The 25,890-nt window shown below is 45.2% G+C and overlaps 1 protein-coding gene across 4 annotated transcripts in view; it reads right to left on the minus strand.

Annotated features, from left to right (window-relative positions):
- MSRA (methionine sulfoxide reductase A) overlaps positions 1 to 25,890 on the minus strand; it is a 286,803-nt gene that overhangs the window by 44,861 nt on the left and 216,052 nt on the right. For 3 of the 4 annotated variants that reach the window (XM_032471090.1, XM_032471091.1, XM_032471092.1), the window contains one exon: positions 10,996 to 11,143. The exons of the other annotated variant lie outside the window; for it this stretch is intronic. In XM_032471090.1, the coding sequence (XP_032326981.1) occupies positions 10,996 to 11,143 (148 nt within the window). The remainder of the gene's footprint in view (positions 1 to 10,995; positions 11,144 to 25,890) is intronic. 4 annotated transcript variants of the gene reach the window in all.

The following is a 25,890-nucleotide window of genomic DNA, read 5'->3' on the forward strand; positions in this document are numbered from 1 at the left end:
TAACACTCCCGATGACTGGTAGCTAGTTACAGTAATGCTAACTGGAACTGGAAAAGCTCAGGTAAACCAAAAGCAGCTTTCACAGGAGAAGCGCCGTGGGACTGGGTCTAGCAGTCAACACAACCAGTCAAGTTCTGTATTATCTCAGCAACTGATTCTTTCTCCAAGTGAACGTAAGTGGAACACATACTAATCTCATCCAAAGACGGATGAGCTGGCCCTGATTCCAAGGAGTCTCTAACAGGAAGGACAGAGTCCCAGCAACCAAGACAGGCTCTCGGGGCAGATATGTCAGAGCTACGAGCAGGGGCTGTGGGAACATGGAAGGTGGACCCAGGGTCTGGCTGGGATTGGAGAGAAGGCTTCCAGGTGGAGATGCCACCATCCGGTCAAAACCCAAACCTAACCACAGCTGCAACCCCAGTTCCCACCTCTGACACTCACATCAAGACCAGACTGAGCAGGCAGCTCGTCTGGGCCCCAGGATGTCCAAGGTCAGCTCAAAGAAGCGGCACCACGCCAGCGCAGGGGTCACCCGGTGCCCTGCCCATCCCAGGGTCAGGTACAGGCCTCCTTTTGCTGGCAGGCCCGTGGCACAGGGTGTCAAACTGTAGGCAGGTGGCTCTGGTATAAATTTAGAGCCCTTTGCTTCCTCTGCCCACTCAGAACTTCACACTTTCCCCTCAAGCTGCCTTCGCCTGGAACAGCTTCCGGAAAAGAAACATGAAACCTCTTCTCTTTCTTTCTTAAAAAAAATCCTCCTTCAAGCCCATCTGCTCTGGAAAGTCACCCAGATTCAATGGTCGCTCTTCCACAAAGCTAACATCACAGGTCGCCAGGGTTCCCCGATCCTGCAGAAATCCCTTCTCTCCTGTCTGTCCTGAAGCAGCAGGGGATAAGGCATGAAAGGTGCCACAGTCGCATAACAGGAACTACAGGTGGGTGGAGGGAATCCCATATCCACAGTGACAGGTCAAGACAGGGATGGGGTCAGGATACGGGAGCCGGGAGTCATGGGTTCACCATCAACTAGCCAGTGACCCTGGACTAGGCATTCCACCTTCATGCATCTTAGCTTTCTCATCTGAGCAAGAAGAGGTTAAGACAGGTCTTCCTCCCCTAGACCCAGGGATTATGAAGACATCCATTCTCCTGAGACGGGGACCACTGCTCCAGCCCCACAGTCTCGATCCTCTTCTGTGTAGAGCCAGGCAAGTAAAAAGTTAATGCTCTCAGTCTATAAGTAGTTCCTGCTGTTGCAGATAAAATTAAATGGCATGGCTATTTTGGTGGAAAATCAGGTAAAAATGCTGAAAAAGAAACTCTCTGTCAAATGCCAGCCCCCACCCCACCCCCAGCTCCCCACCACGTTCTTTTTTTATGCCCATTTGGTATTTGTTTTTAATTCTGGCTGATTGTCAACTTTAAAACCTGATGCACAGAGTGGCTTGCTATTCCGGAGGCGTTATTTTAAGATGAAACAATGTAAATTCTGACTTTGGATGGCAGATGGCTGGCAGTTCACTGTTTGGCAAACCAACTGGTATGGTATGTTGGAAATTCAGAGCAGCAGGTATGCAGTTCAATTTGAAACCACCACAGATGCTCGGAGGGAGCGGGGGAGGGGCGCAAGCTGGTCAGGAAATTAAGAACAGTGCTCTGAGCTCAGAGGGGAAAAAAAGATGATAATTAGCTGAAAGTTTGCTTCTTTCAGTCTCTACTTTTTCTTTTTTTCTTTTTTTGGTTGCTTCTTAGAAAACCAGGAAGGGCCCTTAGAAGCCGGTCCAGTGAAAAGCTTCTAATTTTGCTCTATCGCTGTCTATTTGGCAAAACTCAGCCTCCATGAAGAATTCAAAGGTGAGGAAAAAGCAGATAAAGAGAAGCTCAGACATGTTCTTCAACAGAGACACGCCAAGGGCATCATTACGTAGGGAGCCCACCTCCAAGCTGATTTTTAAGGCAGGATCAATTCCTGATATTTCAGAAAGGAAAGGTTAGGATTCATGCTTAGGAAAGACCTACACATGTGAAGTGGTCAACACAAGTTTTTCTCCATCCGGGGAATGTCCCCAACGGTGGAGGGAGGCAATATCTACTACGCGCTTCGAGTAGGTTCTAGGTGGTGTGGACGGCGTCTCGTGTGCCCGTCTGCAGAGGGACTTGGCTCTGCCCGATTCACCCGTGAATGAAAGTCTACTCAGTCAGGGAAGACACAGGGTACTTTTAAAGAAGGTCACCCAGGCTGCAAACCTCAAAGTGTCAGACTCCTGTTAAGGGCTATGTCAGAAAAAGTCACTAGGGGAGGAATTCTTTGGGGCGGGGGTGCATGTGTGCATGTGTGTGAGTGAAAATTGGTCTATTTCTCATTTCCTCCAAATTCGTATAATGGCTAGAAGGTAAGTAGGGAAGCATCTGTTAAGTGGCTGCCAGTGCTCTCCCAGGGCGCCAAAAGGGGACAGGATAACCGGCCGAGGAGCTACAGTGAAGGTCTCCTGGGTACGATTTTGACACCTGACAGCATCTCTGCAACTACTCTTGCACTAAGGCTGCTCTGGGGCAGTCAAGACTTGGGGAGCTTGCTTTGACGGTCCCGAAAGGCAACCACACTCCCACTTTGGGTGTCCGGGGTCACAGCCACGAAGTCCAGAGCGCCACAGTCCTGGCGACTGAATACCTCAAACAGGTGGGGATACTCTGGTCACGACATCGCAATCAGGTGTTTTGGCCAGAACACCAACTCATTAAAACTCCAATTCCTCTCTTAATTGCTCATCTGGACCTTCAGTAATGAGCAAAGGGTCTCTGGGTTTTAAAATGATGCTATGCGCCAGTGTGCACCATTTCTTCAGCAGAGCATCACCAGGAAGAAGCCTGGGGCGAGTGAGCCCTGTTCCTTGCTTCCTCCTCACACACGCTTGCAGCTGAGCGGGTGGCTGTGTGGGTTCTTGCTGTAAGCAGCCATGGACCACGTACAAGGCACAGTTCTAGGCACCAAAGGGCCAGAAGATGAATCAGATGTGGACCCAGCCCTAAAGAACTTTCCATCTGAGGGGAATGACCAGGGGTGAATATACCTAATCACAGGTGGGGCACAGTGGGGCCCAAAGGACAGACAGACAAGCAACAAAGGGAATTCAAGTTGCTAGTTTTTTTGCTGAGATGCACTGTTCCCTCCTGGAAGACAGGTCCTGACACAGGAGCGCGACAGAGTCCTCTCCCGCTCGTTGGCCCTATGGGTCAAGGTGGGACAAAGTGTCCCGATCCTCTTCCTCCATTACAGCCCAGAGAAGCAAGCCAGACTTGGCTGTGTTCCAAGAACCTGCTTAAAAACCCGGAGGAGGATGGATCCCAGCTCAGAAATAAACCAGGAACTGCGGTGCTTCAAATCGAGAATTAGCTGAAAGATAAACACCTCTCAGGAAGAAGCACACAGAGGATGGGAGGACGGACGATTCTAGGGGAAAGATGTTGTGCCTGTTACATTACCAACCACCAAATGTGAACCACGCCAGTGAAAGAGGCTGGCGAGGGTCCCTGAATACATTTCTCATGAGTGCTTTTAACACCAAATGGATCAAAAAAAATTTTTTTTTCTGAGATGCCGCAAAAAAACAGCATGTCCTTCTGTTGTTTCAAAAATGACATTTAAGCAGCAGTGAAGCTGAGTGTACTGGGGTTGGGGGGAGGGGGCAGTGGCAAGGACAGAGGAACAAAAGAGCTGGCGGCCAGCAGTGAGGGGTGTATCAGAGACCACATAGGTTGTGGAGGGAACTGTGCTTACAAAGGCCAGGATGCCAGGCTTGAGCTTGATTTGCCATCTCTCAAGCAACGTTTTGCAAAAGAGACTGCATCTGAGGCCACCCTCCCCTTGGGACCCAGCGGTGCGGGAGGGGTGAGATGGGCTTCTCTGCGGACCCAGGAGTCTAAGGGGGTTGCTTGGCCAGGCGTTATGTCTATTAAGAGGCATGAAAACCTCAGACACGGAAACGGGAACAGAGCCGAGAGACAGACATCACAGTGACCCCTCCCCACCCACATGCTTAAAGAATCCACACCCACGTGTCTGGCTGGGGTTTCATTGCTTACATATCAGTATGAACGGCCAGTTCTGATTCGTTTCAGTGGCTGTAGCTCTATCTGTGTGGAGAAACACGTCCTCAACAGCACAGGAGGGAAAACGGATGAAGCCCACCCACAGGGGGAAGGGGGAGTGAGAACAAATACCACACAGTATTTCTCATGGGCAGGAGGTCACATTCTCAGTGGCAAGAGAGTCCCCAATAAGGATGATTACTTTGCAGGTGTCAACATATGCCAGGTACCAAGTGCTTTATACAGATTATTACAATTAATCCTGCAGTGACAAAGTGATGCAGGGATTTTTTTTTAAAATACCCATTTTATAGGTGAATAAACTAAGGCTCAGAGAGGTTAACTATCTTGTCAAAGTGTCACAAGTTAGGATAAAGCTGGATGGGAGTGCTAGGCTCTCTCACTCCAAGGCCAAGATTTTTCCTCTGTTTCCTCACAAACGAAAGATTCCAACATAGTGAAACAAAGAAAGAGGAGATGGGGGAAAGGGAAACCATCGCCCTCATGTGGTAGGAATTACTTCCCTTTCCAGGAAATCAAGGGGAGGCAGTAGAAAGAAAAATAAATGAATAAAACACAGCTTTGCCTTGAAAGATGACGGTGTGATGTAAAAAAAGTTGAAATTTTAAGACCTAAATTAGAGAGACATTTTTCACATAATTAAAGTCGTATTTACTTCACAAAGGGATGTTCTTAAGAGTTACTGTAAGGAGATGGCGTCCTGTGTACATTTAAGCTAAGTGCCAAATAAAAATCTTTCTCACATTAACTTTTGAGGAAGACAAGTGGGTGCCTGAGAAGACAGAGAAAAACACGAGTCTTCAAATGTCACAAATGTGTCTCCTAGCGGTAGTTTTACTTGCGTCCAGAGTTTCCAGTCTTCAGGAATCCTAATAAAATGCAAAAATAGGCTTAGGGACCCCCCACATAATGGTCTCGTAGTAGTGGGGCATTCAAAGGGGAAGTTACCTACAGCTGTGCCCACAGCCACAACCACCAAACTGTGGTGACAGCCTGAAAAGCTGTAAGAAGACATAGAACCACAAGTCCCAAGTAAAGTCTCCCAGACAAAAGTTTAATGAACTTTAGATACAGACCCCAGAGCCTTTTGGCCAAGGAGCCACGCTAGCTAAGGCAGCCACTGACCTGGGCTACGTCTTCCCCCAACACACTGCATTTCAAAAGGCCTGTTATCTCGAAAAGTTTGCATTAAATGTATCTTGTCTCCAAGAATGTTATGTCTCCAAGAAACATAATACTCTCCTCCGCATTAAACATTTCAGTGGGTGGCCCCACTGAAGGCACAGGAACTTAACCCTGGACCACGGAGCCAAAGAGGACGAAGGCAGAGGCCACTGAAGAGTCGCCCAACTCTATTAGCCAGGGTGAGGCTGTTTATTGGGTTGAAAAAAGCTTTAATGAGGGATTGCAGCAAACAAGTGGCTAAGTTATGGCTATATAAAGTTCCTTCTTAGACAAAGGCACTGGGAGTCATAAGCTGGCCCAACTGCTTTCCAACCTGGTCGTGGTTCCAAGTGGCAGGCTGTGAACTCTAAAAGCCAATTCAACATTTGCAACTCATTATCTCCATGTAATGGGCAACGGAGAGACACTGCCCTCCCACTAGAGGGTGAGCTCCTCCAGCACCAGGACCAGACCCTCTGTCCCTGGCATCCCAATGGACATCATGTCTCTTTGGAAATAGGATGAGTCACCGAAAGCACTGTTTGTGGGCTGGGATTTTAATCCAGAGGTAGACAGTTCCATTTCATCCCACAAGCATTTATAAAGTTCATGTTACATACAGGACAACGTGTGGAGTGCTGCTGGAGATTCAACATGAGCCCTGCCTTCCATTAGCTTAAAACCCTGCTGGGGGATTCCAGGAGGAGGGCGGTGGCAGTGATATCTTCCCAGTGCCTCACGGAAAGAACATACAGAAAAACAAAACGCAAAATCAAAAATGCACAGACAATGCTTACGACAAACCTAAGTGAAAAGGTACCCCCATGAACCCTCAAAAGACAACCCAGTGGAGAAAACCACCAACAGGCACAAGATGTGTGTGTCACTGGCATCTGTGCTAGAGGAAACAGAGGGAAGAAACGGGGCATCAGAGGGACCTGAGAACAAGACACCAAACTATCCAACAGGAGCCTGATGGAAAGCACAGATGACTGAGAATAGCTGCTAAAATGGAGCAGTTCTGCTCACTCTAGTAGTCGGAGCCTGGAAGGACCTAGTTTGAATGTCAGAAGTGAAGAGGCTGGAGCTGCCTGCTCCCTAGGAGCTCCAATGAAATCATCTGGTGAGCCCCTAAGATTGAGCAGGGAGGAATTACAGAGATCCTGGAAAGATGTCGTCCAGATAAAAGTAGAGGAGGGGAGCAGAAGCAGGAAATCTCAAAAAGAAAGTTGCCATATTATTTAACACTATGGGAAACAACAGAAGAGGGAACGCCGTGAAGTTAGGAAAACTAAATAAACCAACCCTCCTCCTAAAAACTCAGTAAAAGTAAATTCACATAAGAATTCACACTTTGCAAAAGTGCCCTCATTTAAGATCACTCTCTTATTGGAGAGTTTTGGTGGGGGAAGTTGGAGAAGAGCCTCCCTGTAGTGGTATGCATGCAGGTAAAATTTCATATAAAGCTATTACCAAAAAAAAAAAAAAAAAAAGGACAGAAGACCATCTTTATAGATAATGAAGGCATGCCAGAAAGATGGGCTCAGAAAACTATCAGAATTGTAGTGCATTATTTCAAAATCAGCTAAAGGCTATAAGAAAATGATGTAAGATCTAAAATGACTTCAAAAATTATTTTAGAAATGAAAACGAATCTAGAAGGAACACAAAACTAATACATAGAACAAGTGATGCCTTAAAGGAAAGGCTAAAAGGATAAAAGTTTTTAAAAATCAAAAAGAAATGAAGAAATAGATTTTTTAAAACAAGGATCTGAAGAAAGGGACAAATATTGAAGCTAGGAAAAGAAGATCCAGCCAGTGGCAAATAGGAGTCAGTCGCTGAAAAAGAAAACCCAGGCATGAATATATGTGTATATATATGTATGACTGGGACGTTATGTTGTACACCAGAAATTGACACACTGTAACTGACTATATGTCAATTTAAAAAAAAAGAAAACCAAGGCAAGGGAATAGAAAAATATTAAAAAGTATGGCTCAGGATAATTTCCTTGAATTTTAAAACAAGATTTGAAACAACATATTGAAAGACCACACCACACACTTGAAACTCTCAACCCAGAACTATCAAGACATAATCTAGTAAAATTACTGAACTTTAAAGATAAGAAAAAAAATCTTTATTATACATAACTTATAAGGGATTATCACATGCTTTTTTGATAGCCATACTTTATTCTAGAAGAAACTGTACTGTTTTCTTATATTTTTGATACCTATATTTATGTTATTTAAAGAAAAAAAGGTGAGTGAAAGGTTTTATATCCAGCAGAACTGACTTCATGTATAAAGAGCACAAATTATTATCAATATGCAAGAATTCAGAGAATATTTTTTCTGTGTGATGAATGCTTACTAAGGAATCTACTAGAGAATAAGCTTAGATAAGCAAAATGACTGGATTGTCATCAGCATAAAAATAGTCAGGGTTAAATATTTAGCTGCCTACAGAACTAGAGCTGAATCAGGGCTAAAAGGGACAGATGACAGTATATACTGGCTATATGATCTGATAACACAAATACAACCAGAAAATTTGGGGGCCGGGAAGAGATTATAGAGATTTAACATTTTAGCTGTTTTCAGTAACCGTAATTGATGGTGGAGGTATTGTTGTTACTGTTATTCTGAGACTTTCATAATAATTATGGGATGTTCTAATTCTAATTCTGCATTTTTAAGAACCAGGACTCTTGGTTTGGAATAAAGGAGATACAAATGCAGTAGAAAAGTAGTGAAGTAAAAGCTCTCTGGTTTTGAACCTGAATAGCTTGAACTCACAAAATATTTGATCACACACATCTGCCCTCCCCTCCCACACACACATATTACACATGTGCATGCTATGTGCACTGAAAAACCTAGAATCAAAGACCAACCCAGTAGGAAGAAGCATCCAAAGTACCCAGATTGTGGTCTTGAAATACCTTTTCCCATTAAGAGAAACCAGGCTTCTTGGAGAAAAGGCTGATTCTACGTCTGGGGCAGGAAATACACAACATGAGCCTAGGGAATCTTCATATTCCAGACAGGAAGGATGATCGGAAACCTCCCGAGGTCACGTCAAAGGGAGCCAGGAGCCAGGTGAAGAAGCTCCAACTGACAATGGATTTAAATTCATCAAGTATGTGAAAATCCATGAGTTTTTTTTTTTTTAATGGGGATGCTGGGGATTGAACCCAGGACCTCACGCATGCTAACACTAAGCACACGCTCTACCACTGAGCTATTACCGCCCATATAGTTTTGCTTTGTTTTGTTTTGTTTAATCCATGAGTTCGTAATACTATTTTAAAAGAACTAATTGGTCACATTTTAAGGATGACAGGAAGCCAATTTATCATCTCAAAAACTGGATATATAAACACACTGAATATTTATTCTGTCTTTCCTGTAAGAACTGTACCACTGGGTAACCAAGTGGTAGATAAATGGAAGATTCTCCTTAAAAAAATTATCCCAGCTAATAAATAAACACAAAATTATAGAGTGAGAATTACATCAGTGTTTGCAGCCCGCAGTGAAGTGGTGGGTCTAGACACTGAGCATCACAGGGTGTTAACATGAAAAAGTAAAAACCACATGTTATGTGCCTCCTGATGAAAAACACCATTACCTGCCAAAGAGATTTGAACCCGAGTCTGGTCGAGCCTCTGGAGGCAGCTGCCAAGGTGTAGGAAATATAAAGCCAGAGGGACGTGCTGAACTGCACCACAACCCTAGAAGGTTGTGAGATTCTACAGATTAAAAATGCTTCGGTCCTTCCGCAGAAAAAGTGTAAGGAAAAGAAAGGGACGGAGGAGATGCTGCAGCTTTTAAAAAAGACTTCAAAGACAAATTTTTTTTTTAACGGGCATGACATAAAAAAATAGCAGTGAGGATTATGGAAAATAGTATGGTTTCTCAAAAAACTGTAACTAAAACTACCGTATGATCCGGCAATTCCTCTCCTAGGTATATATCTGAAAAAAACAAATTTACTCATTCAAAAACATACATGCATCCCCAGTGTTCATAGCAGCACTATTTACTATTTTCCAAGATATGGAAGCAACCTAAGTGTCCATCAGCAGATGGATGGATTAAGAAGATGTGGCATATACAATGGAATACTACTCAGCCACAAAAAAGAATGAAATCTTGCCATTTGCAACAACATGGATGGACGTGGAGGGTATTATGCTAAGTGAAATAAGACAGAGAAAGACAAATACTATGTGATATCACTTACATGTGGAATCTAAAAAAATACAACTAACTAGCAAATATAACAAAAAAGAAATAGACTCACAGATACAGAAAACAAATAGTGGGGAGGGGGACAACATGGGGGTAGGAGATTAAAAGGTACAAACTATTACGTGTAAAATAAGCTACAAGGATATATTGTACAACAGGGGGAATCTAGCCAATATCTTACAATAACTATAAATGGAGTATAACCTTTAAAATTGTGAATCACTGTACTGTACACCTGAAATTTTCAGTACATCAACTATCCATCAATTATATATATATATACACTACAAAAACTAGCAGTGAGGAGAGCACCCTGAGGTGACATCTACCAGGAAATGCAAGAGAGCGATTATCATAAAAATTGAGAAGGTAGGGGGCTGTGATTTTGACGGACAATGGAGAGGCTTTTAGGGTGGCTGGCAAAACCCTTTGGGAATAAAAGTGTCTGCCTTACAAAATGCACAAAGCTATGGATTTGCTTAGTATTGCTTTCTGTGTCTGTTTTACTTTCTAATAGAATGATGAAGACAAATTTTAAAAAATTCCAACAGGGATCAGTTTTAAAGGTTGTTCAGAATGCTCTAGACTCTATCTAGATAAGAGCCAAGAGAGAAGGCTGCCAACTACAGCGTTAACAGTAGTGAGTGTCCAGACTTCCTGACTCTAGACACCGAACCTTCACAGCTGGGAACACTGAATCCCAGCTCCCCAGATAAATTAAGGAGCTTCATGTTGACAGTTCAGCAGTCTGACCACTGTGAACGAGCCATTTCTTCAAAACCCCATTCTAGCATGGCTCACCATTTTTTCTGTTGCCAAGACCCTAGTTCCTATGGAGAAAGGCCAGGCCTTGTCATCTCCAAACCTCTAGGAAACCACGGTTCCACTTTGAGTCCAAGTCCCTTGACTACTGGGTCTCCCTGATGGAGGCCATCCACCTGGCTAGACCTCTGACCATCACCTGCTTCTGGAAGTCCTCACCCAGAACCGCCACTCATCTGCCTTCTGAAGGTTCACGCCAGGAGTCTGAAGCTGGTATTTAGCCAGTCAACTTTCAGATGCTGCCTCTTGCTAGGAGTCACACTAGTAGCCCAAAGAGTGACTGTCCTGCTGCAGTGCAGGCCTTTCTGCTGTCACTCATGTCCTGAAGGGATCTACCTGTTCGGCAAACTTCTCCGGCTTCACTGTGGTATTTTTCTCACCCCACCCAAGCCAGCTTTTTCCATCCCTTACACATGACTTACAAAGACTCATAAATGTGCAGGTCTGGAAATGTCCTCGGACAGATCATCTTTTTTAAATGGCCTCATTTGCTTGTGTTAGAAAATTGAGCATCAGAGAACTGACGGCGAGTTTGGCAAATCCCACATTTATCTGATAAAGCTCCTACCAGAACCCAGGAGTCTCCGACGATGACTTCCTCACCCCTCCCTCTCCATCCAGCCTTGGCCATTACCTCTTTTCAAACATGCACCAATACTCAGCACTTCCATGCCAGTTGCCATCAGCTCCGTGCCAGGAACGATGCGGAGTAGGCAGGGGTGGGGCTGGGGGCTGGGAGGGCGACTCGGTGCTGTAGCTTGATGAACAAGGGATACACAGCCCTGCCCGAATACAAATAAAGATTTACGGGGAGGACAATAAACAAGAAGTTACCCCAGAGCGTGCTAAATGCTGACACAGAGTCTCTCATTGACCAAACTGTTCTCAGACTCCCCTGAACTCTTTTTCAACTAGGTCTGACTTTGGGACTTCTGTGTCCATCTGTGCATCATCCCAGTTTAGCAAGAATCCTGCTAAGTCAGCCTAACAGAACCTCCCAACCTCAATATGTCATCACCTTTGATATCTGATCAGGTTCCTCATCCCCACCATCCCCCAGGTAATGACTGATCACCCTGTTCTGCTTTCAGCAAGAGTCCTCTTAGGTTGGTTTAGCCAGAACCTCCCTTACCCCTCATGTTTCTCAGTAACTTCCTGTCCACTGACTCCCACCCTGCTCCCTGGCTATAAATTCCCATTTGCCTGTGCTGTGCTCAGATTTGGGTCCCATCTTTCTTCCCCACTGCAAGACCTCAAGTACACTGCAAGGTGTACTTCACCATGGCCCCCTTGAATAAAGTCATCCTTACCACCTTCAACAAATGCCATGAATACTTTTTTCTGTGACAGTGCCATAGTACAGAAAGGACATGGTGCTGTTGACACACACGTGTCAAAAGCTATCAAAGTCCACATGCCCATATATGCAGGCATTCCCCTTCTGGGAACTCATCCCAGGGAAATAACCACAGATGCACAAAAGACTTTGCTGCAGGTACGCTCACCACAACAGTGTTTACAATTCCCAGTTGTCAGAAACAACACAAATGTCCAAGAATATTGGGTTGGTTAAATAAATCGTGGTATATCCATTCAGGGGAAACTATGTAGCAAAAAAATGATATAGAAAAATAACATGTCATGGCATGAAAAGATATTCACGATATACTGATCAGTGGAAACACATAACAAAAAGGAATGTATACTGACTCTATTGTTTAAGGTATTTACTCCAACGAGAAAGGAACAGAACATATACACCCAGTGTTTAAAAATATGATTATTAAAGGTAATTTTTATTCTCTTCTTTTTGCTTATCTGTGTTTCCCACAATAAACATACATTAGTTATGTAATAAAAAAATTAAAACAAAATTTTCTTTCTCCATCTGATTCTCTCACTGAGTCATTCTCACTGTGTCTTCTCAAATTTGTGTCTACAGTTGGATCTTGCAAACAATGTGGATTCTACCAACTTAGAGATCAAGTCCAAAGCAAACACACTATAATTCAATTTCCAAATAAGACCTTACACTAGCTTCTTTGCATTTTAGAAGATGAGCTTTCCCAAGTACAAGAAAATCTTTATTCAGGGCTTAAAAAAAAAAAAAAACCCAGTGAATTTAAACTCTTGTGCTAACCAAAGATACGCAAAACAAAACAAAGTGCCGTTTTATGCTTATCATATCAGCAAACAATTAAAAACAATGATAGTCCCTGGAGCTGGTAAGGCTGTAGTAAGAAACAGTGCAATGCAGTGCGCTGAATAATACTGCTAAAGGTTAACCCATTGAAAAAAGAAGAAGAATGTTTTAGCTTTCTTCACAGCACTTAGGCAAATTTTCTTACACATAGGTTTCTTGCTTTCCATTAATAATAAAGTTGTTAGCATCCATCATTTTTTGGGAGGTGGGCGGTAATTAGGTTTATTTATTTATTTTTTGAATGGAGGTACTGGGCTGGAACCCAGGACCTCCTGCATGCTAAGCAAGCACTCTGCCACTGAGCTATACCCTCCCCCTACAGCCATCTTTAAAGTCCTTTGTCTCATCATTTTTCTTTGTAATTTTTGAAATGCAGTTTCCTAAGACACGTTACGAGACATGGGAAAATAGCTGCCTATTTATTTCTGTTTATCACTGTCCTGCGTGGGAGTCAAAAGAATCTTCCAGATGGAACTCTGTCACCTGCTTGGCATCTTAGAACTAGAAGGGTGGGCAGCGGCGGATGCAGACACTGAGGGAGGAATAGTCACTGGTCTTATCTTCCGGATGGGCAGCCCTTCTATTGATCTTCTTCAGTCAAACATACAGGGGTCCTTACTTAAAGAGAACAGCAGAGCTAGAAAGAGGATACTTAGGAAAGCATTAGGGAACAGACACGGCCCAGAAAAGTGCATCTGGACCCAGGGAGGTCGGCCAGGCTGTTCTGCAGGAGACGCTGACCGCTAGTTTTAACACACGGACCCCACTTTCCAATACGGGAAATGCAGGTGCGAGAAAAGTGTTCTCCAAACACTCCATTCAGGGGTCTGGTGGCAATCAGGAACAAATCGGCAGAGCAGTTTATTTCCTTCATTGATATTCTGGTGAGCACGCTTAAATGGAAAGCCGGCCGCTGCTGAGTGGCTTTTTATTAGCAAGGCTGCAAGAAGCACGCGCTCTCCTGTCCAGAAACGCGCTCTTTGCAAAGGCCCGTTCCCCCGACTACTCTGAGCATCGCTCTGGTTCGGCATCCTTTGTCGCACCGTGAGGCGTGCGAGCGCGAGCGCAGGCGCTGGCCGAGGTTCTGGCCCCGAGTGGAGAGGGAGGGGTGCCGGGGCTCTTGCTGGCCTCCCCCGCCCCAGGGGAGGTGGTGCCTGGAAGCACTTGGACTGCGGAAGCGTCCCCCAAAGGCAGCTCGGCTGGGCAATGAAGAGAAGGCGACGGTGGTGCTGATATACTGCGAGCCGGAACTGATTTTTAAAATAAAAGAAAAAGATAGTCGAGCCCCCTTTCTCCTCCTGGTTGTTGACTCTCCAGAACACTGGGTCTGGCGCGGGTTCTGATCCCTGGAGTTGGAGGCACGTTTGATTCACAGACTGCTGCGTGTCTGCACCAGATGGCCTCGAGTTAATGAACACAAACTCATCCCTTTTGCTCACCAGGGAAATGTGCAGCTCAATCTGATTCGTACTCTCCAACTAAAAATATTTGAGTATTTTTAGGGAGCATTTTACTGAGACAAAATGGCACTTCAGGAAAGCATTAAAAGAACAGAGACAAACCAGCACTTTGCAACTGCAATCTTCCTCGACATGTTGAGAAGCCATCTCTCAGATCAGTCTTTGACCAAAATGAACATGACATGCTACGAACTGCCCAGGAATGACGGCCCCATCCTGTCCTCCGGCCTTTCTCCCCTTCTCCAGTCCCTCTGCCCTGCCCCCAGCTGAACCTGTGGTCCTGAAGCACAGCGTGGAACTCCTTCCAAACACAAGACAGTCTCCTCTGCATGGGGAGAAAAACGTTTCTCATAGAGAACACACAAACACACACACACAGTCTTATTGGTTCTTTTAATCTATATGCTCTCACCTATAACAACTTTAGGAGTCAGAAAAAAATTCATTAGCTCTCAAAGATCTCCATCTTGTCCAGCTGGGACAGAACTTTGTCCCACCGAGTATCTTCCCGGTCACCACCACCAGCAAACAAAACAGTGGACTCCTCATAAGGAATCAGGAAACAGGAAGGTGCTTGTATAGCTCCCTTTCTCCCTTCTCTAAACTCTCACATTTCCTGCTGTTTTACTAAATCTCAGCACTTCAGCTCACGAACACGAAAGCGTTCCCAAGTCAGCTCAATTCTCCCAGCAGAGCCTTAACAGCCACAGAGTCGAGTTCTTTGCCCGTGAACTGTGACCATACATCCAAGGTCCAGACCAAGTCCTTACAGCCTTGACACCTGGGTCTCACCTGGGAGCTGGTTAAAAAATGCCCAGTCTCAGGCCCCGTCCCAGACCTACTGAATCCAAGACTGCGTGCGTTTCAGCAAGATCCCCAGGTGACTCCTACTGAGATGAGCGCTTGAGAAGCACGGCCTTGCAGTCACCTCGTTATGTGTAACAATGTTTGAATCCAGCTCACAAGCGTTCTTACAGGCTGTTCTGTCTTAATGGGGAAGGAGTTTAATCCCCTAATCGTCCTGATAGCTTCCAACTACCGGGTCTGAACAGAAACCTTTGACTTTTTCATAGTGATCATCTTTACAAATAGAAGTCACTCTGCTGTTCAGAAGGAAAAAAAAATTGCCGTTCATTAAATTACACAGTGTTCTTGGTAGAGATTCGCACAGGGAGGAAAAGCATACTGTTTCTCACTTGAACGGATGAGCCTGGAAATAGGGCGTCACTACGAAGAGGAGATAGACTCCCAGTGAAGCATCTCCAGCTGCCTTTGGCAAGATGTCTTCTGACTCACAGCCTTCTCCTGCTCAGGCAGCTTAAGTGGCGTTCTCTTTCCAGCCAATTCTGGAGCAGCTGCATAGAAGTAACAGGAAATAATGGTTTTGTGCAGTGGTCTAAAAAACACACTGTGTCACCTTCATGGAAGCCATCGGTTGGAAGGGCGGTGAGAAGGCCTCTGTTGGCTCCAGAAGCTCCCACGTAACCCATCCCTGCCAGGCCGACTGCAGCAAATGGCTGAGAAAGTCTGACATGATGTTTGGAACCAGAAGAGATGCAGGGAAGGCACCCAGGAGGGAAGCTGGTTGCTGTGAATGAAGGTGGAGGCAGCGGCCTCTGTGCGTGCTGCTGCTACAGAGAGGTGGCTTGTAGGGGCCTTGGTCTCAGTGCTGCTAAGCACACTGGGGCTGCCAGCCACGGGGACAGGCCATCACGCCTGGGTCTGAAACAAAGGAGGGTCTCGTTCCAAGCCCACTCAGCTCGGGGCCCCAAAATCTGACCCTGCCAGTTTGAGAGTTGCTTTCTGGTCCGAGTTCAAACGCTGTGGCTCCAACTGAGTTCTAATTTGGTGAAACAACTCCTCTGGTTCTGGACTCATTTATCTCAGAAATCCCCCCTTACAACAGAATCACAGGATGTCATGGCAGAAAGAACTGCCAATGAACCTCTTATCCAGGGGTTTCAGACTCAGATGCTTTCAGAAGGAAGGAAGGACAGTCAACACGTGAAGTGAGGAGGACCTAGAACGGCCCTGTCCACCCCTGTGACCACTGGACACGGGTGGCGACTGGATACTTAGCGTGTGGCTAGTTCAAATCGTGAGGTGCTCTAAGGAGAAAACACAAAGGTTTTCAAAGGCATAGAAGGAGAAAAAAATGTAAAAGAGTTCACTAATAAGTTCTTTATAAATTACATGTTGAAATGAAAATATTTGGGTTCTGTTGTGTTCAATAAATTATTCAAGTTAATTTCACTGGTTTCTTTTTAACGTTTTAATCTGGATGCTAGAACACTTTAAATTCCACATGTGCCTCAGATCTGTGACTGCCATTACACGTCTGTGGGGCAGTGCCGTTCGGAGCAACGGGGAAGGCTGGAGACCACCGCTGACGGCAAAGCGGATGCCTTTTGAAAAGCATTAAAATTCAAGTTTTTTTAAAAAAAAAAACAATAGAAGAAAGAAGATTCCAGTTTTCTGTATTCCACTCACAAGCCACTGTTTTATGACTAACGATTTCTTTAAAAAGGGAGGCAGTGTCCCTGCCACACGGCTAGTTAACATAAAGACTCAAATGAAAACCGAGGTCCCCGGTTTGCCTATGGAGGCTTCATCAACAAAGTCAAAAGCTTAAATGGCAACTGGTAGGAAACCTGTGGCCTTCCTTTAGTCCCTCTGACTGTCTGGAATTTGTACCTGTAAAATGGGAGGTGCTATGGTCTGAATGTTTATGTTCCCCCCAAATTCATCTATTGGAAACCTAAGTCCCAAGGTGGTGGTGTTAGGCGGCGGGGCCCCTGGGAGGCGATCAGGATGTGAGTGGCCCCCCGCAGGAACGGGCGGGTGGAGCTGCCTCACCCCCTCGGCCACGTGAGGACGCAGAGAGTAGTCTGCCACCTGGCAGCGGACCCGAGGTGCGCCTGGCCCTGTTGGCCCTTGATCTTGGACTTCCAGCCTCCAGAGCTGTAATTAAGGAAATGTCCATTGTTGGTAAGCTGCTCAGCCTGTGGCATTTGGTTACAGCTACCTGAAGGGACTAAAACAAGGGGATATGTGAGAAGGCCCCTGGACCCCTCCCCGGGCGCTAACAGTCTAGCATTCACGGGCCTCACACAGAAACTGAGGGCAGTGGAGCCAGAGGGCCCAGTGGGGAGATAGGAGTTCTCTAGGAGCTAAATGGTTAGAGCCTCAATCCTGAATTAGTCCCATTTTATTAAATAATATTTACTGATTTCCAGTAAGTGTCAGGCCCTGTGCCAGGCCTGGTGTGGTGGGAGTTAACAGAAGAAGCAACGAAGGCAAGTCCTCCTTATCGTCAAGGAGCTGGAGGGGGAGAGAGACCTATGCTCAGGGGAACATTACCAAGGTCACAGGTGCAAATGTCAGCAAACGAGCGGGAGGCCCTGCAGCTGGGAGTTCAGGGTGGCATCGTTGAAGAGTCAGGTTTCAATTAAATCTTGAAGAACGGAAAAAAAAAAAAATGGGGAAGGGGTAAAGATGTTCCAGGCAGAGGGAACAGTATGTATGAAGGCATGGAGTGATGCAACCAGGGAGGGTGGGGAAGAGCAGCGCAGGTCAGAGAGACGTTTTACCACATCAGGAGTATGTACCATGCGCGTCACTGACACCATTTGAAACAGCCGCCTCGCCACTCACGACAGCCAAGGTGGATCTGCTGGCAGTGCACCTGCTGATGCCTCCAAAAGCAACTTCTAGCTACGAACTTCAGCAATTGAAACAACACACGTATTCTGTTTTATTGGTAGCTGTGCTAATTGATGACCACCAGGTATAATTTCCGTTATCTGATCATGTTCTAAAACTAACCCCTGTGTTGCGTATGATTATTCAGCTTTTGCAGGCATTCTTTTCATTCCTTTTTCGTAGGCTGGCATTCTACACGGTGCTGGCATTCTCTACATTAGATGCAGAAATCCAAGAACCAAAAGACCAAGTTGGCAAGTTTTTTTAGACAGTGCAAGCCACAGCGCGCCCTTTTCCTCTTTTCCCACCACGCTGGCCTCCTGTGATACGTGCCTCGTCCTCAGCGAGCCTTCTCTCCCCCACTGCCCCTCAGGTCCCAGCCACCTGTTGGCCCCAAATTCTTCCAGCCTCTCTCCTTCCAGGGTACATATCACGGCAAGGTGTTCATGAGTAAGGAAATCAGTATTTTAGACGCCTTGGTGGTACAAACTGAACTTCCACCAAAGAGAAGCCAGTTACCTCTGGATACAACTGGGGAAATGGGCATTTGGCTGGCACAGACCTCAGAGGGAGAGCTCTCCTGGGGACAGGGCCACAGCGCTTACTCAGATACGAAGCAATTCACTGGCACTACAGAAGGAAGGACTAAGTAAATACGTAATTACTCTGAGACTTTGTCTACAGGAGCCCGTGATTTCCAGGGAACGCTCAACTGCAGGTTTGAACTAATCGATCCCAAGTCAATCTCAAGATGAACTCATTTTCCATGAGGGCTGGCCTAGATGCCCAGACCCGCCGCATCATTCATTCATTCAACCAATATTTATTCTGTGCTCACTCTACATACAAGGCAGAGACCAGCCAGGGTGGGTGTTTCAATGAGCGTGGCCCAGAAAAAGAGAGAAAACACGTGCTTGGAAGACTGCAGCCCGGGGCAGGACACAGCACTGCCACTGGGAGGGTACAAGGGAATGTTTAGTCATCCATTTAGGCTGCAGTGATGGCAAAGGCAGAACAGAGGAGGGAAGGGGAAGGCAGAGCCTAGACAGAAGGACACGTTGATCGGAAAGTCAGGTAAGTGTCGGGGAGCAGTGAGCGCTCTGGTGACGGAATCACTGAAGGTCACGTCGTACAGAGCTCTGAGCGCCAGGCTAGGAAGTGTGGGGCGACAGAAGGGTTTCCACAAGAGAGAAGCAGAACTGAAGGGGACTTTGGAGCAGTGTGGACAATGGACTGGAGAGAGTGAGACTGGAACCCAGAGGCCAGTAGGAGGCTGAGGTCACTGTCCAAGACAGCAAGGGTTGAGATAGGAATGGAAAGGAATAGACAGAAACGGCGAAGATAAAGATGAAGGAGACCCACTTTCTCACCTGGGCTAACCGCCTAGAGGAGGAAAGTCCCTGTAAAGAAAAAGAGGTCAGACGTCCCAGCCGCCCCCTCTGAGCCCAGCCACCAACTGCACAGAGTCGCATCCACGAGCCCAGGCAAAAACCAACAAAAGGATCCAGCCAAACCACAGAATCATGAGAAATAGAAAGTCATTTTTGCCTTAAACTACTAAGCTTTGGGGTGCTTTGTTACACAGTGGTAAGTAACTTATGCTGTAAGGAAAAAGAAATGTGTCTGCGGTGGTCATTCACAGGCCCAAGAGAGGACCTGAGGTCCTCAAAGTCCATCATCATCATCTCATACAGAATATCTTGCTGAACTGAGCTTCCCTGACTTGGAAATCTGAGATTCCAATTCCAGACTCACTCACAATCACAATACTAACATTTTTTTGCAGCAGAAATCTGTTGGCTTGCCTGTGAGGGCCACCAAGGAACAAAGCACTACATTTACATTTTCCAGATAAGAAGAAGTGGGTCACCTCCCATCACTGAGCTCTCCCATGAACTGATTAGGAGACAATTAAAAAGTGGTTTGGGAATGCAATTTGCAAATGGATGGTGCTGCAGAAACACACATTTTACTTAGGGGGGAAAAAGAAAAAGGAAAACATATGCTACAAACAAATTTTAATCTTCCTAAATCACGCTTCGCTCTATTCAACTGTAATAATACTATTCGTTGGCTCTTTACGAGGTTTCACACCACCTTGAAAGCACTGATCACGCCGCGTGACGCACAGCACGGGTTGCTGGGTCTGACGTCTAAATTCCTAACAGCCAATGTTAGCTCTGCCTTCAGCCTGGTGGGAAGGCAGAGGGAGACAGCCTTCACCAGGAACCTGGGATCCCGTGCTTTGCCCAGCTGCCGAGCCGGCCCGGATGTGGTCAGAAAGAGGAGGGGCTGAGACCAGAGCTGGCGAAGAGCCGCAGCAACTCCTAGGAGTGGTGACTGCCACACTATCACAAAGGGACACCCCGAGAGTTTGTTGTTTTCAGGCTAAAAGAGGAAAATACAAAAGTGACTGACAAGTCGGGGGTTCCAGCAAAGCGGAGATGTGGTCAATGTTTATCGGATGCTCACACAAGACACTACTCCCTTCTATACTTTATCTCGTTGAATTTTCCCAGCAGGCCAGTGAGGTGAGTATTTTTATAGTCCACATTTTATGCGTGAGGACGTGGAGGCCAGAGGAGCTGAGAAACTTGCCCAAGGGCCCAAGCCACGCAGCTGGGGACAGGAACCCAGCTATCTCGCCCTTGAGCCTGAGCCCTGAGCCCCTGGCCTGAGACACAGGGCAAGCCCAGGGGTCAGAAGCTCTAGGCTGTAAACTCACTTTGGCAACTAGGCACTGAGGCCTTCTTGAAGGCGCTTTCCCAGCTGTTTCGGTGAGGGGTTCAAAGGGCTCTGCTCTGACTTCTGTGCTTCTCCGAGTCAGATCCACGTGGCAAGACATACCCTGTGCGCTCACGATCAGCAGTTCAGGGTGGGCCACGGACCCCCCGGTTGCCCCTAAGATTGTTTCCAGAGTCGACAAGGCCAAAACTATTTTCACAATAATACTAATATATATTTCCTTCTTTCCTCTCATCCTCTCATGAGTGGAGGTGGAATTTTCCAGAAGCTACATGAAGTGTGATGGCACCACCACTCTGATGGCTAATGGAATGTGCGCCTGTATTAAAAACCTCAGTTTTAATTTCTAATATTGTAAATATCAACAGACGTAACCCTCAAAAATAAAAGTTCGTTGGGACCCTTATAATTTTTAAGAGTTTAAAGAGGTCCTGAGGCCAAAAAGTCTGAGAATCATTGCTCAAGGTCATGCCTAGAAGACCAGCGGAAATGAAATCGCCTAAAATCTCCAACACTGGAGAACAGAACTTAAGAACAAAAAGACCCGTTTGCTTTCACACAGCTGACTGCTAACAAGCCATTTTTAACTCCTTGAGTTGAGCAGATCCCGCCGACTCACAATGCACAGGACGGGGAGAGTGGGACACAGGCTGTTCTGTGAGCACTTTGTGGGCTATTTGTCCCTAAAATCCTTAACCCTGGATGGAGAGCCCACACTTGGGAGGCGTAGCTTACGTCAGGGGGGAAATGTGTTGGTGGAAAGTGCATTACAAACACACCCCAGTTAGCAACTGTCTTGCCCCACGCCTTCCCCATCAACAGCTGAGTGTTCGACGTCAGACCTTCTGAGCACATCGTTTGCCTGTGTGTGTTGATTGCTGATGTAACTGAAGATTTCAGGATAAACTGAGAATGACGTGCCGGATGCAAGAAGAGGAGGGAAGACAGTTGCTACGGATGAAGCCCTCCTGCAAACCGGGGGCCTGGTACCTGTCATTTCATTCGTTCTCCACAACCATCTTCCCAGTTACATGTGATCAGATCCATTTTGGAGATGAGTACATTGAAGCTGAGAGGTTAAGTGAGTCACCCAGGCTCAAACACCCAACACTGAGTCCTAAGTCTGGGGACTGAGGACTAAAGACACCCAAGACTAAGGGCTCACCCACCACACTGAGGTCCCCAAACCTAGCTGTGCAGCAAAATCATTTGGGGAGTTTTAAAAAATTCTGTAATTCCTGGCCCCACCCCTGAAGATTCTAATTCAGTGGGTACATCCGAGGCTCCAGAATCCACAGAACCCTACAAATCCTCAAATTCTAGCTTGGCTTTTAAATAGCTGTACATTAGGTGGATAAATCATTTCACATTTGAAAGCCTTTTCCACACACTAACTACTGATTGGCTTTCTTTTCAGGGCCTTTTTTCTCCCTGGACGAAATAGTACTTTTATTATATCATGAGCATTGCTCTCTACCTGAATTGGAGACTAGGTCAATAGATGCAGCCAAGCCGATGCAGAATGTGCCCCCAAGCTCTAAGCGGTCATGCATCTGCGCTCTTAGATTCTGATTTATGTGGGTTTCTGCCACAGCCCTCCCTGCAATATACAGGTACTTGGTAAACACTTCTGAATTGAATTGAAAGGTGATCGTATATAATCCTCACCACTCTGTAAAGCAGGTTGAATAATTCCCAATGTGACGGCTCATGGTTTTTCCATGGTAAATTAGAATTAAGATACAAATCCTTTTCGATTGTCGAAATCTAGTTCAACAACCTCGTGGTGGTGACCTGGAGAGGGCTGAGCACTTTGGAGTCTGCTTGGAAGGACGAGGGGATGCACAGAGCTCTGCTGGCAACAGCAGCTGTGGCTCCTTGGTCCCTGGGAGCCACACATTCCCGCCTGTGTGTCACCACCAGTGGCCACTCATGGTCTCCTACCACACAGACAGGTAAGGGCCATGTGGGCAGCGGCCATCACCCAGCTGAGGCCTGGGTGGCACACAGCAGGCCACAAGGGTCCCTGTGTTTCCTCTCTAAGTTGTCAGACAACCTGTAGTGAAAACCCCATTACTTTATAGGGAAAAAAAAAAATCCCTGACACGCAGGAACAGGGCGGGTGCTGAATTTATTTCACTTGTGTTATACCAATGGACTTCTAAACAGACCCCAATTTAAAAGTGGCCAGTTTAGGACCTGAATCATAAATGATGGCAATTCACGATACAAACTCAACTCTGATTTAAAAGATGGGTTGCCTTCTCAAGAAGTTATTTAGCCAGGAATGTTACAGAAAAGGGCCTGCCTCCAAACTGAAAGAAAGGGTCGGTAATGGAAGAAGTTTACAGACTTCTACTGAAGCTCGGCCCAGGACTGAGGGTTCATAAGTTGTGGTTTTCATTCTAAAGCTAAGGGGCCATGTTGGCAATGGGTGACATGGAGGAGATAAACTACATTTCCATGTGGAAGTCACCCTCAACTTATCTCTGCAATCGTGTCATCTCCTTACATAAGAACCAGGTAAGGAAAAGAGTGTGGAGATCCGTTAAAAAACTGAAAATAGAGTTATCATACGATCCAGCAATCCCACTCTGGGGCTATGTCCACAGAAAACTCCAATTTGAAAAGATACACACACCCCAATGTTCACAGCAGCACTGTTTCCAACAGCCAAGACAGGGAAGCAAACTAAATGTCCATCGACAGATGACTGGATAAAGAAGATGTGGTATATTTTATACAGTGGAATATTACTCAGTGATAAAAAAAAATGAAATAACACCATTTGTAGCAACATGGATGGACCTGGAGACTGTCATCATAAATGAAGTAAGCCAGACAGAAGGACAAATATCATATGATATCACTTATACGTGGGATCTAAAAAAATGACACAAAAGAAATTATTTACAAACCAGAAACAGACTCACAGACATAGAAAACAAACTCATGGTTTCCCAAAGGGGAAAGAGATGGGGATAAACTGGGAGTTTGGGACTAGCAGATACAAACTACTCTATACAGAACAGATAAAACAAGTTCCTACTGTATACCACAGGGAACTACATTCAATATCCTGTAATAACCTATAATGAAAAAGAATGTGTAAAAGAATATATATATATATGTATAAATGAATCACTATGCTGCACAACTGAAACTAACACAACATCATAAATCAACTATACTTCAATAAAAAAAGAAAAGAACAAATTAAGAACCCCAGGGAGTGAAAAAAAAAATAGAAAAGGATAAAATGTCAGCTCTGCCATCAAATAGAAAATGCAGTTTGCTATCTTTCGCTCTCCACAGCCCCCATCCAGCTAATGCCTGACACACGCAGACCACTTTCCAAATTACAATCCTCTTCACACTTAGCATCTCCCTAGACCCTCACACCCCACAACGTGAGCAAGTGGAACAAGGACTACCAGCCACGTTTCACAGATTAGGAAATTAATTTTAAAAAGTTGGCTGAAAGGCTGAAGCACCACAGAAACCCATCAGATGGTGTTAGAAATTTTCAGTCCAAGGCAGTGCTTCTCAGACATTTTTTTGTCCGTTTTGACTTCTTTCCAGTGTTTTCCCAATCCTAAAATGCGTAGTTTTCCTTTCTACTGGAACACTATGACCCTGGCCCACCTTTCACTTCCTGCTGTGTTTCTCCCTCCAGGGCTGCATTCCCTGGTTCCTTTTTCACACACGATGTCCACACGATGACCAATGGATTTTCTCTTTTAGCCCCACCTGGTCCCTCACACATCCTGTTCCCCTTTTCCTGACTTAAGAATACTTTTTCTTCTGCTGCTCTTCGAGTATCGCTTCTGTTCACTTGTTTTTGTCAACCTTCCACCCCCGATTTCCTACGCTCGTAATTTACCTCTCGACTCTCACGTCCTCTTAGACTTCCATCAGAAACACACAGCCGCGCTGTCATCAATGAGCACATGTGCATTTTTAAGGGCCACTTTACAAACTGATTTAGCAGAAAGAGGGTACTTTGCTGAATACTAACAATGCTTTAATAACATTTTCCTGTCACAAGTGCTGGGTGTTAAGCTCTGTGGATTTCCCAGACCACACAACCCCCTCTGGGTGAATATGTGCAAAACTAATAAATCAGCTTTTCATTCAACTCAGTGTCTTTGGCGCAAAGAACAATATCCCTAAAACCAGGCTCCTTTTTCTCCCCCAATTGTTTTTCTTTGCTTCTGAATCTTGCTACTTTGTAACAAAGTGTTTATCTTGGTAAACATGTTTCTAAAATTGTAAATGAATCCTCCTGGCATGAAGAGGTCTGGTGCTTCCCTTCAAGAAATGAGAATGTCTAAATAAAATCAACATTAGATCCACACTCGGAGGACTTGGTACATTGCATTTATTGCCCAGTAAGGAACTGACTGACATTCTATAAAACATGCACAGAATGTAAGGGGTAAAGGGTTTAGCATCTGGCTCAAAAACCAAAGCCAGGGGGAGGATATAGCTCAAGTGGATATAGCTCAAGTGCATGCTTAGGATGCAGGAGGTCCTGGGTTCAATCCCCAGCACTTCCTCTAAAAATGAATAAACCTAATAAATAATAAATAAATAAATAATAAATAATTAAACCTACTTCCCCCATTCCCACCAAAATAAAATAATTAGATAATACAATGATAAAAATATTTTTAAAAAACCAAGGCTGTCCTTTAGTCTCCTGGCATATTCAGGTGCTCAATAAATCTTTTCTGATAAAACTTCAAGCTCTAATGCCAACTCAATTGTCTTACCACCATTATGTCATACAACCTGAGAATTGGCGAGGAAATTAAGGGTCATATTATACAACCATTAATCATGTGACTAAATACTGTTGAACTAAATATTTTAGAGGAATTTCTTCAGGTAGATGAGTCTAAAATTATGGATAAGAAAATAGAGAAAAAAGAAAAACCGTGCCATTTTTTCGATATAGAGTAGGCAGCTACTCTACGTGATGGCTAATGGTCTTATTCCTGTGTCTCCGGTAAATCGTGAACACAGACCGTGCAGATTTCTTACCAGTTCAGGGAGTTTAGACCGATTTCCTTTCCAGCTGTTTAAGTGGATACCAGGAACTTCTCTGGCTTTTACCTGTTTCATTTTCTCTCTGGAAAACTCACTGTTAAGGCTGTCTTTCACTACATTTTTTCTTACAGCCTCATGTCACAGGAAGGTAATTGGAGGAATGCTCGGGGTAAGTGTAACTGGAAGAACAGTTGCCTGTAGGTTTCTTGAGTCCAAATCTGCTCCCTTATAGCTTTATAGACCTGATCCTATCTTTTGGGACAAAATGTTACTCATGGTAACTTCGCCACTCAAGTTTTGATTAAAAACATCATTTGAGTTACAACATGAAATATTCTAGCATTCTTGTCACTAAAGCGTTTTTGTT

This window comes from Camelus ferus, chromosome 31, assembly GCF_009834535.1.
Source record: "Camelus ferus isolate YT-003-E chromosome 31, BCGSAC_Cfer_1.0, whole genome shotgun sequence".
Lineage (NCBI taxonomy): Eukaryota > Metazoa > Chordata > Mammalia > Artiodactyla > Camelidae > Camelus > Camelus ferus.